At 39.6% G+C, this 15,864-nt stretch overlaps 1 protein-coding gene across 1 annotated transcript in view; it reads left to right on the top strand.

The window, feature by feature from the left end:
• The window catches only part of SAMD3 (sterile alpha motif domain containing 3), an 83,200-nt gene that overhangs the window by 32,339 nt on the left and 34,997 nt on the right, over window positions 1-15,864 (top strand). Inside the window, exons 2-4 of the mRNA XM_086744597.1 lie at window positions 6,281-6,386; window positions 7,149-7,338; window positions 11,466-11,576. Of these exons, the coding sequence (XP_086600723.1) occupies window positions 6,308-6,386; window positions 7,149-7,338; window positions 11,466-11,576 (380 nt within the window). The 5' untranslated portion in view covers window positions 6,281-6,307. The remainder of the gene's footprint in view (window positions 1-6,280; window positions 6,387-7,148; window positions 7,339-11,465; window positions 11,577-15,864) is intronic.

Here is a 15,864-nt window from a genome sequence, read left to right as displayed (position 1 = left end):
GAGCATGTCTACTAATTTACATGTTACGTGAGAAGACTCTAACCAATCATTTAACAGAATATTAATGCATATATAGTAGGAAGTTGAATATGTAAGATTTTGTGTATAAATATACTGCAGAGGGGCCCGCTTGGTGTCCTTGATTTGTGGGAGACCACCGAGCACCCAGGCTTGTGCAAACCTGAAATAAATGAGTAATGTCTCTCCTGAGTGTGTGATTATTGGCTCATTGCACACCGGGCAACAAATCCATCTTTTTCAGAGAACATATGTAAGGAGTTCTGAGGGACAAATCTTACATATTTTTTCCATTTTAAAATGTATACCAACTGTACTGGAATGTTGCTTCACTGTTTAAACATGGCTGAAAAGATCTTACTTTGAGTGCAGAGTGTAATACATAATAAGAACAATTAAAGCATGTAGAAAAAAAAATAAAGTGCTATATTATATAGCATCTCTTGTGTATTGAATGCCTAAGTGCTGTGTAGATCCCTTACTTGCTATGAAAACTATGTAAATGCCATGTATCTTGTGGTTCCACATAGCAACCCCAACTTATGTCATAGAACACCTATGCAGACTCACTTAAGGATGTGCATCACTTTCTAGATTTTACTCAGGCTAAAAAAGTTTCTGTATCAATTCCTTAGGAACAACAGAGAGCAGCTTTGTAAAACATTAGCACCTTTGAGGATCTGCCAACTGAACCACTTATAAATCACCACCAACCCTTTTTGATGAGAATAGACTTGGTAAGCCCTTCTTTGCAGCTACCCTTAACCATTTTTTGTAAGGTCACTATGACTGTCTGCTGTTTCAGCTCTCTGAACTGATTTATGATTCTAAATCAAGAGTGGAGCAACCTTGGACTCTCCTTCTCAGTAATTAATGGACTAGCCTTGTTACTATGCATATTCTACATCTTATTAGCGTGAGTCTTATTCACCAGGAAAGCTTGAGTGGGCTTTGAATGGGAGCAAGATTAACCTTGCAAGAAGCAGAGTCAGTATAAGTCAAGTAAAACGATTTGAGGGAAAGAGATGGGTTCATTTTCCAATTTTTTTTTTTGGAAGTGGAATAGTTGCTACTCACTGTTTGGGTTTCTGGCCTAACTTTACAAATCAGTGCTCCATTAAGGTAGAAATCTTTATAGTTATAATGGATTGTTTACCTCTACACTTGATAGATCTACGGATACAGTTCCACCACCTATTTTTCACCCAGCTGGCCAGGGAGTCAGTTAGTGGCACTGACCCATCCAAACCTCACCCATACAAAAAACTGCCGATTCTCCCATTCTCCCATCTCCCTTGCTGGGAAGTGACTTACCTTGCTGTAATTCTTCACTCTCAGAAACACAGGATTACAGGGAGGGCTGCAAAGAAGAGGGCTGGATTATGAATGCTGGAATTTAGGCTACTGTGGAATTGCGTGGCAGTGCTTAAGGGTCAGAGGTTTCTGCACTGCTCAGTGACAGCAGCTGGAGTCCTCTGCTAAGCCAACAAACAGTGACACTGTAGTCAGCTGCATTCAGTATTATACAAGTATGCACATAACAAAGGGCCAGTCTGTTCTTTCGCCTAAGCAATTAGCTAAAACATGTACATTTTGGAAGGTCAAGATGTTCGTTAAGTCAACAGGAGCGATAAGCTTGGGACAACGTCTAATCAGGGACTGCTGTCCTTGGGAGCAACATATATCATGAAAAAACATGTAAGCTAATTAATATGTTTTTGAACAAATTGCAGTAGTCAGCAGAAGAATGATAATTAAAGTCTTTAAGTGAACTATTGTCATTGTAATACTAAAAATCACAACCCTTGAGCTGAAGACCCCAGCCCAGGTAGAGAGCCCTAACCTTAAGCATATGTAGTAGGTAAAAAAAATGATTATGAAATCATATGTAAATTACTAACCAATCATTATGTAATAGGTGACACTCGGGGAGGTACTAATTCTATCCGCTTTGTATAAAGTGTACCACAGGATGTCAGAAAGGCACGCTAGCTTTGTGGAAATCCACCTAGCGCCCAACTTTGTGCAATTTTGAAATAAACTGGTATCTCAGCTCTCTCTGTGAGACTGGCGTATTGCACACCGCGTGACGAACTCCGTTTGTGAGACAACACCATGATCAAAAGTACTGATGGTCCTGGTGAGAAATTTGTACTTCAGGGAAAGAAAAGAAAAGTCAGTGTGTTATCACTTACAAAAAGAAATTACTTTTTTTCTTTAGTTTTCTGAAGCAGCCTTTGTGTTGTACTGAAGACCTTCAGCCTGATGGCTTTCTTTGTGGTATATGAGATTTCATTTTTATGATTCATGAATTTTTAACCTTTAATTGATATTTTTTTCCTGTTCTCAACATCTATTAACCTTGTACTTTTAATTTGACACAGTTTTGTTAAAGTTGAATATAAAAGGGTTTGATTTCACAGGGGCTTAATTTCCAGAAGTTGTGTTCTTAAAAAAATAAAGCAATTTTCTTGTATAGCTAAATGTATTATTTCATGGCTTATGTGCTGTTGTCAGTGATAGCAAGGGCAAGGTTTGTCTATGAGTATTAAATCACCTTAAACCACAGTCAAATTAACTTTCTTTTCTTCCTTTCAAATTACCAAATAACTTTTACAGCTGTAAGAGGAGAACTTGGTACTTGGATTGAATCTTGTTGCTGAAGTGGGACAGCTCATTTTTCCAGTAGGACTGCAGATAGTATAGCAGAATTTTTTTCCTAAAGTTCATATAGTAAAAACTTGAATACTAAAACCTGCATATTTAATCATAGGCAAACGTATTAAGGAAATAGTTGATTTTTTGTAATATTCTTCAGAGTTAATTCCTACAGCAGAGGAATTTGTGTGCTTGATAAGCTCAATAGGTGGGCATGTTCCTCTTGATACTCCCCCTTTACTCTCATCAAGGATCTGGCTTTTTCCTCTTTATCTACAGTTCAGTAATGGTTGTGCATGTTTTCTTCCTAAATCTTCTTATATAGCCTTACTCTTAGATGATACAGGTTTCCTCTTGCATCTACTGTCTCCTGATCTTGCAGCTGCATGTGTCTTACTCTACAATAGCATGAAAACAAGAGCTGAAACGTGCATTTTGAGATTTGCTCCTACATTGGTATTTGAATCCCCTAATGTTGCTTCAGTCAGCCACTTCTGTGAGTGCAATACTTTGTGCTAACTCAACACTGGATCCAAGATGACACACTCTGCCTTCTATAAAGTTGCTTGAATATATTTTAAGTGATTTTAAAAATAGGTTGGTAGTAAGTGTAAAGCAAAAAACTAAATTATCTGTAATGCATAGAAAGTTAAAACCAAAGCATGATAGCATTTAAAAAATGCACACAGGAGACTTAGCTTGTATCTTTGGTATGCATCAATTCCTACTCATCGCACTTGCAACTTTGAGACCTGGCCCTGTACAAAATGCACCACATAGCTGTGATATATAGATGTGCATGCATCACATTCCTCACTCTTGTACTAAAATGTACTAAAATTAACCTTAATTCTGACCCCAGCGACATCCACATAGAAGCCCCGTGAAGGCTGATGTATTTGTGATGCCATAGACTCTTTCTCACAAGTCAACATGTAAAGTAGATACAATAACTCACTTTTTCTGTCTAAAATGTTTTGACATATAGGTTTATTCATTTAGAAGTTTCGCTTCAAGTTGACGGTGGCTCATTATATCTTCTTGTAAAACAAGCTGCATGGTAAATCAGTGCACACACAGTACGGATCTCCTGCCAGCTCAGGCATGCTGGTCAGGAATCTAATCTCTCACTACTGTTTAACCAACTACATCAGCAGAAATCTGTACCATAGACAGGTCTTTAGCTTGACCCGATTAAACCCCAAAATTTTAATCCTTCAGTCTTAAAGGATTTTACAGTACGAGCAAGTGTTGTCCTGACTCGTCCTAAGGAAAACTGATTTTCATTAATTTCATTACTTAATTTCATTAACCAGGGCTGGTTGAGTCCTAAAGATAGACATTCACCTTGGGTGTCTGAAGAAACGGGTCCCAGTGACTGGCTCTATTTATTAGCAAACAGGGATCACTCACATTTAGAACTGTTCTGAACTTGACTTGAATTTATACTGTAAATTGCTAAAACACTGTCTTTAAAATGTTGCCATTGTTGGGTTTTTTTTGCTGTTGTTTTGACTTTTAAGAATTGAAAAATACAGATATTCACATATTTTACCACACTGAGCACCGGGAATCCTTCACTGGATAGTCTTTTGATGCTACAGTAATAAATAGAATCATTAATTAAGACAAATATCAGCATCCATGCTCAGTCCTTTTCATTGCCTCCATAATGCTGCTTGAAGACTTGTGTCCTCTTTTCCTAGCACTTTTGTCTATAGTGTATGCAAGTAAGTAAAATCGCTTTTGAGAAGCATTTCAAAGTGTGTAGTGACTCTTACTACAGATAATCTGAATTTTTTTTTTTAATTATTTGAAACAGCTTCTAATCTGTCATTAATTCCTTCCCCTCCTAAAGTGTATTGCCTGCATTTCCATGTGGAAACAAATATTTTGCTGTGGAGTCAGCTGCACAGGGCTAAATGTGTGTGGTGTCGTGCGTGACTATAGTTTGCTTGACACTTTTTGAAATGTTGGTATCTGCCTGTCTGCTTTAGCAGGACTACTCTAGGATGCTAGTCTTCTTACAGGATGAAGCAGTGACCTTTCCACCATTTTAATGTATCTCTCTGCTTTTACGCTGCTCAGTTGATAAGGCAAGTATCTTTCTGCTTTGCATGTGGTTTTATCTTTCAAGTTTTTGGAGCCTTTTTTTTTTACCCTGCTCTTTGCAAGGAAGTAAGAAGTGTGACAGGAAGGTGTGATTTTTAATTTACAGCAGAGTTCTCAACAAATAATGACTTTTCACACCCTGTTATTGCTGCTTAGCCTGGGGGAGGAGCTGTATGGCTACTGTTGTCATATCAAATCAAATCCACTCATGTAATTCAGAAATACATTCCTTTGAAACTTAACCCTTTTAAATTGAAGTCTACTGGCACAAGAGCATAAGCTGAAGTGCAGCTATTGCAGGGGTCTCTGTTGCTGAAGGACAAAAGCGGACTCAAGGATGGTGCACATTTTTTGGCGGAGCCATGGACCAGGCCCTGCAGAAGGTGGTGTGGGTGAGCCCTTGCCTCAGCCCGGCGTTCAGCACCGGCTCAGGTTGCAGGTGTGAATGTGCTGTAGGTAAGGAGACGCTTGGCCAAGGGTGCCAGACACTTGCGTTCCCATCTGAAAAACCTGCCTGAATAATCACAGAATAGGTTGGAAGAGACCTCCAAGATCATCAAGTCCAATCGTCAACCTAGCACCACCATGCCTACTAAACCATGCCCTAAGCCATTTCCTGTGGATGTCAAGCAGGGTTCTGGAGCACCTGGCGCTCCTTGATGGAGCTGAGCTAAAACGCTTTAAGAGGAAAATCCCCCTCGGAGAGCTTTCTGCTGCCGAGGAGCTGGCAGAGGAGGACAAGCTTTGTCTCCATACGTCGTCATCCCTTGTGGAGGGTGCTGTTGATTTTGGTGTGCGATATACTCTTCCTCCCCAGCCCCCTCGCCCTTCAAACCCGTCCCGCGGGCAGGGAGTAGTTGCCGGCCGCGGGGGGTCGGGGTCCGGTTCCCCACGCTCCGCCTCCCCAGGTCGCCCCCCGGCAGCTTCCCAGGGAGGGCTGGAGCCTGAGGGATGCGACTAGCAAACAACGGGGGGGTACTCCCCGCCCCTCCACTTCCCAAGAGCTTTATTGCCCCTACGGATTGGGAATCGAGAGTTAGGTACCTGAGTACCTGCTCGGTGGTGCAGAGAGGGTTAAAGTGCTTGATTTACTATAAACGTGTAAGTGACAGACTCTTATCTGATGGTGTTTCTTTTTTTTTTTCTTTCTTTCTGCAAAATGCCAGCCATTTCCCGATGAGCGTGGTGGTGGTGAATTTCACACCTTTTTTTCTTCTCTGTGTGGAAACTTGGGTGTTAATGGTACCGGAGCAGGTCGTGTTTTATAAGGAATGAGGCTGTCTCTTAGAGCAGAGGGAAAGAAGAGGAGGTGAAGAAAGGGATCTAAGGCAACTGCCACTTGCAACAGGCATTAGTTGGATTATTTTGCACTATTTTTATTCAGAGCATGTAAGTGTAATGTTGTTTGCTAAGTGTATTTTTTTTTCCTATGAAATGTGGGAGTTCAGTTTAGAGTTCAGCATAAAAATAATCCTCTCTTTTCATTTCACAGTGAAATTTAGCATTGCAACACCTGAAGATGGAAAATTGGTCGGTTGATCAAGTCTGCAACTGGTTGACACAGAGAAATTTAGGAGAACTAGTTCCCAAGTTTCGTGGTAAGCATTTTTGTTGTTTCTGTGAGGTTTGTTTAGTATTTTTTTTTTCTATGCCTTTAATTGGCACTACCTACCTTTATTTGGGGCATGTGTATATATATATGCTAACTGCAGACTTTTATAGAAATTTATTAGGGTGAGAACTGGCATAGATCTGATAAATCAAAGTAACTATGCAGATTTATTACAAAGTCTCTGAGAAATGCTGGGGGGTGAGATTAAGCCTGTGTGTAAATAGATACACCTTCTCAAATCAGAGCTGGCAGTTTAAAAGACTTGAGAGGGCCTGTTTTATATTGTATAAATCTTTTGAAATAATGCAACTGTAGTGTGTAAATGTTTTACTTCTGAGTATCTAAATGCTCTACAAAAGAGTGCATGAGCAACTGTTATATGAGCAGGCTCTTTGTTGCGTGCCCTGTTAAAAAGCTTGCTTTCCTTCATTAATGAAGTAACAGTCTGCTGTGGTTGAAGCAAGGCCTGATTTAAAGCATTTAAACAGTCAGCTCACTGTTTCTGTGTGTTTTGGACTTGGCTTTTAGTCTGGGGAAGGTATCTGGCCAGTGACTAGGACTCCTGGCACTGCTTGGGAAAGGACAGTAGCTAAAACATCATATTTTTAGCCGCTGGAGAAGACCATCAGCAGTAGAAAGCATCCTTGCCTTTGATCTGTCCTCCATCATCATGTTTTTAGGCATATAGAATATTACTGTAACTGTGAAGTTATTTTACAGTAATTCTTTAATCTCCTTCAATCTGCAGAAGAAGAAGTAAGTGGAGCAGCTCTTCTGGCTCTTAATGATCGTATGGTGCAGCAGCTGGTGAAGAAGATTGGGCACCAGGCAGTGCTGATGGACCTGATTAATAAATACCAGCAACAAAAAAGTGGGCAAGAATCCCATACATACTGTTGTGAAACAGCTTCTTCAAGATTTCCAGAAGTAATCAGTGGGTGAGTTTGTACGTGGCATGGAAAATAACAGTCTGGGTGTAGCTATATTCTTTTCATAGCATTTTAAAACTGGCATTTACTGTCTCTACAGCTGTAAGTTGTAACTGTTTTGGGTTTGGTTTTTTTTTATATACTTTTACTATCTCTAACAATGTGAGAAATGCAAAATAAGGTTATTACCTTGTGGTTTTAAACAGGACGTCAACATTCCTGAAGACCATTAATTAATTTAAACTGTTCTTCATTTCCAGTTCTAAGACTTAGTTTTCATTTGGGTGAAGGATTGTTAAACTTTCACTATAGCTGAAATTTTCTGTTTGTGATATTAAGCTTTTGAATCACTTAATTTAAAATGTTTGCAAGCCTTGCAGTAAAATCATTATTTGTCCAGAGATAGTGTTTGTGCGACAAATAAATCCAGTCTCTCAAAGGAAGCTCTCAGTTTGATCTAGGTGTAAGCACTTAATAGTCCCACTGTGTGGAACTAGATCAATTTTTAGAAAACAAATTCCACAGATTGTCTTCACTGAGCATCTTCTGGCTCTTACTTGAGCAGTGTTTCTTTTTTTTGTTTGTTTGTTTGGTATTTCTTTTAGGGGAGGCAGAGGTTGGTTGGCTGTGTTTTTTTTTTTGGTTGGGTGTTTTGATGTGAGTTGGGTGGGGGCTTTTGGGTGGGTTGGTTGGTTGGTTTTCCCTCATCCCTCCCCTCCATTCTGATCTATTGTAAGTCTTGCAGGATTTTACATATATGTATATATGTATGTATATATATATGGGGTTTTTTTTTTTTGTTGTTTGTTTTTTTTAATGTCTTGGCTTAGAAGAGACATCCTGAGCTCTCAGAGCGGTCCCTTCTAAGCCCAAGAATTCTGACAGTAGAGAATGGCTTGCCATGGATGCAAAATGCCCTTTTTGGAAGGAAAGGACTCCAGCACTAATCCTGCATTAGTACACAGTAGTAGCTCAGTAGGAGTAGATCTGTAGAGCATGCTCTGTAGCATTTGCCTTCATGCAAAAAGAGTCCCAGTTGTACACTCTTGAGATGACTCCACAGTGCAAACGAAAGCATGGTAAATGGTGATCATTGTGTTATTTCCAACTAAATTGCACCCATGAGCAGAACTAAACTGCTCATGTAGATACATCCTCTTATCTTTGTGCAAGTATTTATTAAACTCCTTGGGTAAATGGTCCTGCATTGTTGGAGGGAAGCAGGGGTGCAGGAGGAAGACAAAGTCACCACATGTATGATTCATCATAGAACTAAAGTATGCAACCACAGCCACTCTTGGTTCTCTGCAGCAGAGTCCTGCCTCACCTGATTTATAGGAAGCTCCCTCTGCTAGAGCAGAGGTCTGCTGTGAAGATGACTATTCTGTGTGGGCCCTGTACTGCAATCAAAGTGCAGTAGTTACATAGTGACTTCAGCAGGGGATTTCAGAAGAAGAAAATATGATTTTATGCTTCAGGCAGTTTAAATGCTGCTTTGGATATTTAGATTTCATCCTTGACTTTGTCAGGGATGTTTGGCCAGACTGCATCTCGGGTGTGACTGTTCCCTTCTTAAGTCCTGCGAGCCAGGCCTTACTGTCTCACAAAGAGCCTGCAGTTGCAGTAGTGCGAGGGCACTGCTTTTCTGTGAAGTTCTGCAAACTCAAAAAAAAAAAAAAAAAAGAAATGCTGGAAATCTCAAATATTAGTGAATATAATTTACCTCAAAATCTTTCCTAACTAGTTTTCTTGACTGGAAAATCAGATGCTGGTATTCCTTTACTTATAGGGAAATTGGGTAAATAAGCTGCTGTTTCTGAAACATTTTGTGTGTCAGAGTCAAAAACCACATAATAAAACGCAAGCATTTTTAAGGAATGCATTGTCATGTATTATAGGATGAGTAAAAAAAAAAATATATATATTTTATGCAGTTTGGGGTATAGAATGATGAAAAGCTCCTGCAGTAAAAGTAGTAACTTATAAAACTCTAAGGTGTATCCTCATATGCACATAGCTGTAACTGTCACTTCTTAACTCTGGAGTGCCTGTCTTAGTGATATAGTTTGATCTGTACACCTTGAACAAAGTCCTCTAAGAATAAATATTTTTTACCTAATTTGGGAACTTATTACTAGAATAAAGTGTATGAAACACTCTTTTGAAGTAATTATTTTCTTTGTAAGCTACTTTGACACAGAGGAACAGGATATGTTCCACAATATATGTGAAGTTCCACAATATATGTGAAGTTCCACAATATATGTGAAGTTCCACAATATATGTGAAGTGAACTCGTGTTTTCTCCATTGCTCAGTGATACTAGGTTGAATTGCAGTCTTGGTTGCGTGAGCAAAGTCACTGCCCTAAGGTTCACAGTTAGTAGCATCTGTAGCTGAGTGAATGGTCCCACAGCAGCAGTAGACAACTGTGAAAACTGAATCTGCATGTTCCTAGCCTTTCTCCTGTGGTCCTTGAGCCTAGGTGGAAACCAACCACCTTTTCTGTTTTGCAGAATTATTTTGCAGTCAGACCAGTTCCCAGAGCTGGCTCACCCTGCCGGTACTAGTGCCAGGGTGGAGCAGGCATTGCTCGGCTGCAGGACAGGGGAGAAAGCAGCACTATAGCTGTCTCCTTCTGGGTCAGCTGAAACCACTGTGGAGCTTCCAGGGGCTGTCAGCAGTGTTTCCCTGTTGTATCTCACACATGAATGCTCTCCCCAGTGCTTGCTGGTGCACTCCTGGCTGGCCATCTCTTTATCCTGGTGTCCTTAACACATCTCCTGATTGCCTGTGAATTGTGCTTTGGCTTACCTCTCTCCTAGAGACGAAGTCATTGATTAGACATGGAGTTTTGAGTGTAGTAGGTGAACTCTTTCTGTGTGGAAGTAATGGAGTTGTGAAAGGACACCGAATGTGACTTAACATCTCCAGCGGTTTGCGTCAGGACATGGAAATAGCATCTTGTGTCTGTCGCTGTTAAGGTGGAAGTGTTCTGGGTCGTGCAGTAGAAACTGTGTTTATGTGCATGTGAGGAGCTCACACCAATGTTAGTGCGAAAATATCAAGATGCTTTCCAATTCCAAGATCGATTGTTCCTAAGTGACACCTAGACAACACACTGGATTTTTCTGGGTTTAACTGGATAGCTGAAAAAGAGATGTATTGATTCATGAAGAGGGGAAACTCCCCTTATAAACTTGGTAAACATTAATGTTGCTTTGAAGAATAGCTTTTCACATGTGAAGCTGGAAGAGTTTATAAAGCATCTTGGGAGTTCAGAGGTTCTGAAGAGATGAGGTACAGAAAGGAAGTCAGTGCCACCCTCCTTGCTCCCCCTAATAAAAAAAAAAATAAAAGATTGATGGCTGCCATAGATTCCTGGTAGCATAAGAGTAACCTCTATCTTAGCTCTGTCTTTCCCCCAGTGCAGGGTAAAACTGTTGATGTTGGCTTCTGCCAACAAAAGGAGAAGAAATAACAGGAAAATGAGGGAGAGAGGTGGGCACAAAGGTTTAATAGAGAGCAGTGGTTTGGACTGGCACATAGCAAAGTGGGTGTCTGGAGTTTTTGGTGCTAGTGACAGGCTAGAGTTGGAGCAAATAACCAGGAACAGTGGGGCTGTGAGACCAGCTGGCATCTGAGGATCTTCTAGACTGGTTGGAGTAATGCAAATCTGACTTGAAGGATCAAGATGGACTTGACCTCCAGAAAAAAAAACAAGTATTCAAAGTTCTAGTTGAATAGAATTACCTTACAATACTGTGTAAATCGTCCTTTCACCCCAACCCTTGCATATTGTAATGGTTAGTTATTCCCAGAGATTAGGAGATGCCAGTTATTCTGCAACCCTGAGAAGGTTTATTTTCTTGGATTTTGTAACTGTGTAGTAATTAGAATATCACTAGACATTATTATTTACAGTTTTCCTTTTAACTTGTCAGAGTTTGATAACTGAACTGAGAGATTGATTAAGAGACATCAGCATCACCTAAAATAATAACTATTCAATACATTAATTTTTCTTATTTTCTATTTCTGCCACTGGTGTTTTAGAACCCTAAAATACTTCTTTTTTATAAGCTGCACAAAACATGATAGTGAAAATCTTTTTCCTTTTTTTTTTTTTTTTCTGAGGGCTAGTGACAGAAAAATGTTACATTCTTCTGGTCCGGTGGAACAGAAAAAATATCTGTGCTCAACTGAAAATGAAGAAGGACTAATTGATCACAGAGTGCTAAAGCAAAAGTGAGTTTATAATGCATTTACTAAATTTTCCTTACCTTTTTCAAAATGACATAAGCTCTTATTTTTGCTTTGTTAAGACTAAACAGATGCTTTGTAAAAAAAATTATCCTAATTATCAGAGGCCAGGTTCAGTTATATCCAGGTATATTTAGAAAGCAGCAGGAGCAGAAATTTATTAGGATTTGACTGAATGAAATAATCCTATGGTGTTTTCTCTGCCCTCCATCCTGAGTCCCTGCTCACTGTCTCATACGTTACCTCATGCAGAGGGCAAGATACAGGTTTATCTTTATTTGTCTAATTTTTTTTAAATCCTTTTTTACAGATGTGTTTTCAATACCAATGTGGTAAATGAATTATTACAGGGTGAAATATGGCTATAAAAAACAATGTGCTTGAGGCACCTTAAATATAGCACTTGGGAAGGTAGGCACGCTAGTTCCATTTGCACACTCCTTTTCCTTGGGTATCAAAATGAGTTGTCTTATAAACTGGAGGCAAAGGGAAGAGGTTTTGTTGGTTTTTTTTTTTTGTTGTTGTTGTTGTTTTGTTTTTCTTTTTGGCTACACATGCTTTTCTTCTTTGAGATGGGCAGCTGTTGTTGAAAGAGTGCCATTCCTCTTCCGAGGCACTTGTTTTCTCGTTTGTGAGGCTTTCTCTGCTGGTCATTACCCACTTTGTTCCTGCCTGCTATAGTTTATCCTCCATAGATATGACTGATGGCTTTGCCATCAGTCTGATATTATGAGATAAGGGGAGCTCTTTCTGTAAAAATGTCCGTTTTATAACTTTAAAAAAAAGTAACAAGGAGTTAGGGATAAGGCTGTCTGGGAACAGAGGAGAGGGCATAGTGAATCACATAGTTAACGCTCTTAAAATAAAAGTCTTTCTACGAGCTTCAAAAGAACAAAACAAAAAGCCCAAACCCAAAGATCCTGTCAGCATCATTACCAATGAAACAAATCACTTAAAACCCTCAGAATAAACCGTTAAAACGATTTTGCAATGATGCTTTTTAGGCTATACTTCTAAAGGATGCTAATTTTTAATTAATGATGAGTAATTTGCCTTGTGCTGTGCAAAGAGTTTTAAATGGATTGTGTGAATCAGCATAACCCCAAATAGACTGGCTTTAGGAAACGTTCTCAGAAAAAAGTTGTAGCTTTCAAAGGCCCACAGTGGCCTGTTAAGGGCGAGGGATGGTAGAAGAGCCATGCCAACTCACCTTGGGGCCAAGGAGCAGAAGCGGAGGGAAGTCTGGGGCTGTAAATGGAAGTGCCCTTTCTCAGCGGAGTTGTAGGTGCCCTAAAAGTCAGTGGAGCTGTGATGATTTGTAATCTTGAAGACCTGAGTAAATTTTATAAGGGCTTCTCTTTAAAGGTCAGATAAGAAGCTGGCAAATGTCTTTCTCCGAAACAGCTGTTTTAATTGACTGAGGCCGAGGATGGAACTGAACAGCCCTTGCACCCATTAACTGCTGCACTAGGTTCATCCCAAGCTAAACACTGTTTTTGGAGGTGAATGCTGCCGGTTAGGTATGTCTATGACTTGACCCACACTGATAAATGTGATATTATAGAGTTTAGCTTTGATTTTTTTTTTTTTTTTTTTTTGCCCTTTTCTTCCTGCCTTTCTTTCTCTACAGTACTCACTGCATTTTCAACAACCAATGGAAAACTTTAATGTTTTATATGCTTGAGGGGATTAAGTTGGCTATAAGCAGGTTGTGAAGGGTTGAACAAGAAGTTTGGTTTAGAAATTTGATTATAGGAACAGAAAAAGTTGCTTTGACTATAATATAATGTAATATAATGATAATATATGTAATGTAATATAATATAATGTAATGTAATATAATCCTTAGCCTAGAGTATAAAAGTAACCCCCTTTTCTATTTTGCTAATATACTTACTTTGAAAGCTGCGTTGGTTGGTTTGTTTTTCATTCAACTTCCAGTCAATGGATTTATGTGATTTTTCACATCAGATTAATGGTGGCTATTTTTTGTGTTTTGGCATAATGTTAACTGATGTTTCTGTTAGATGAACTAGTGGTTTTTTTCCATTGCTTCAAATTTGGAATGTTTAAAGTCTGTGCATGTTTCTCTCCCCTAGTCTCTCATCTTAACTAATGAGGAAAGGGAGGCTGTAGTAATAGGGATGTGGTTCTGCAAATAAAACAGTCTGGACTGTCTTATTCTGAGTAAGAAGGAGGGCAGGTACCCATTTCTCATCAGCCAGGCCAGATTTGGAAGAGCAGCCAAGAACAATGACTGCTTCCGCTCTGCCTTAGTGGGTGTTCCCACCTCAGCAGCTTACTTGGTGGCAGAGCAGTTCATACAGGCACTTCTAGAGTCAGTTCTGCCAGAAGTTAGTTAAATTCAGTGGGGCTGGTTTAAATATACCGTGCAAATGATCAGAATTTTGCCAGGGTTACACTGGTAAGCTCTGTCTCCTCATTCATTTAATCCAATATGAAAAAAAGAACTTAAATTTTTGTGCTTTGGGTTTTGTTTGGTTATTTTTTTTTCCCCAAAAGACCCATGCAGCTACAGCTTCAATAACTGGTATGGTTTTGCTTTAAATGATGCCGTGGGTGACTTTATGGGTTATTAGTGCTGGTGAATTGGCTCAAAATTTCTCTATATGTTTCCTGTGTAGATAGTGCTAGCAACTGTGTTAAATACACTCTTCTGTATTGCTAAATATTTTTTTTTAAATTAAAGAACGTTATTTAAACAAAAAAAATAGAGTAAGTGGATGCAGCAATGGTATAATTTTATTTTCCTTGTATTGAATTTGTGCATATGTATAACCAGATGAGGTTTGCAGGTGAATAACTTCTTTTGCTAGCAACTATAGAAGTGAAAACAACCAGTCTTTTTGTTAATCTCCCAAGAAGATTAATCCTGAAGCAGTGCTTTTCTGTGAAGACAATAAGATAGCTACAGAGGACGATTCAATAAATGCATTTCCCCTACACTTGCTTTTCTGTATCAGAGTACCAGCAGGTTGATGGCTCCTGGCAGCCCAGTGTTTATCTTGTTGCTAAGACAGACACTGTCATTACTTGTAAATACCTGACACTGCTATGAAAAACCAACCTTTTATTGGTTGGTTTATATGTCCTGTCTGCCTTTCCTCAAGGTGTTTGTTTATCAAATGACATCCCTAACGTATCCTTTTCTCGCTCTTTCCAATGTGACAGCAGGGCTGTTTTCCTTCAGGAGTGATGTCTTAGTACAGGTTTATTTGTACATTTATTCTTTCTATAAAACTGTGTTCTGTAGCTCTTGAGTGTTGTGTAGCAGATTTACTGTCTGAACACCTTTGAAGTAATTTGCTGAGAGCAGGCTTATGTGCGCAAGCAGCATAACATCTTCTTGCTGGCCCTGACAGCCTTCAACTTCCCTGTTTGCTGCAAGTTTGGAAGATGGGGTCAGTATTCAACTAAACCTGGGCCTGCTAAGTGTTCATACACCAAGAAGGCCATTGCCAGCACTGACAATATGGTGCTGGTTCCCACATAAATTTGGGCTGATACCAAGGGCAATGAATTGGAATATTTATTTTTAAAGTAAACTTGGCTCCTGTGTCCAAGACGGCTGTGGTTGCAAACCACCATTCATCTGTTCACCCGGTGAAGCCAGCTTGCCTGCTGCAAGCCCGTTCCAGGTTGGGCACCCGTCAGCGGTCACTAGTGCAATGTTTGAGATAGTAACACCCCGCTGATAGGGACCAGAGGCGAGCAGAGCATGGAGCCACATCAATGATGCCATACATCTCCGTAACTAGGACAGTCTCCCATCTGGTTTGGCTGGACTGTAGGCAATTGCACTGACCGCTGGGCAGCTGCACCTGAGGTGTGTTTTAGTTTTGACATGTCATTCTGCTAATGATCTTCATAGAGCTGCTTCCTCTGCTTCCTCATTACCCACACATCTATACTGTTGATGTATGTTTAATGTGTTTTATCAAAAGACACTTACGCTTGTGCTTTAAAAAGAAGGAGAAAAAAAAAAAGAGAAAGGAGAAGAAGTAGCTAGCCTGAAAAATTGTGGCGTAATCTATTATTTCAGATTATTTTACTGCCTTTACCCAAGAGAGAAAATGCTACATATACACATGTATGCAACTGTAGTACTACAAAGAAAATCTCAGCTGGATTGAGCAGAAACCTTCTGTTGATATAACCAGAATTATTTCTAGTAGTTGTGATGATCTTTTGTTCAGTTAGTTCATATGGACATGAAAAGCAGCCATAGGAAAAAAAAAACATTAAGTCTTTG

This window comes from Chlamydotis macqueenii, chromosome 3 (genome assembly GCF_036417535.1).
Source record: "Chlamydotis macqueenii isolate bChlMac1 chromosome 3, bChlMac1.mat, whole genome shotgun sequence".
NCBI lineage: Eukaryota > Metazoa > Chordata > Aves > Otidiformes > Otididae > Chlamydotis > Chlamydotis macqueenii.
Note: the sequence above shows the minus strand (reverse complement) of the source record. Positions and strands in the feature narration are given on the sequence as shown.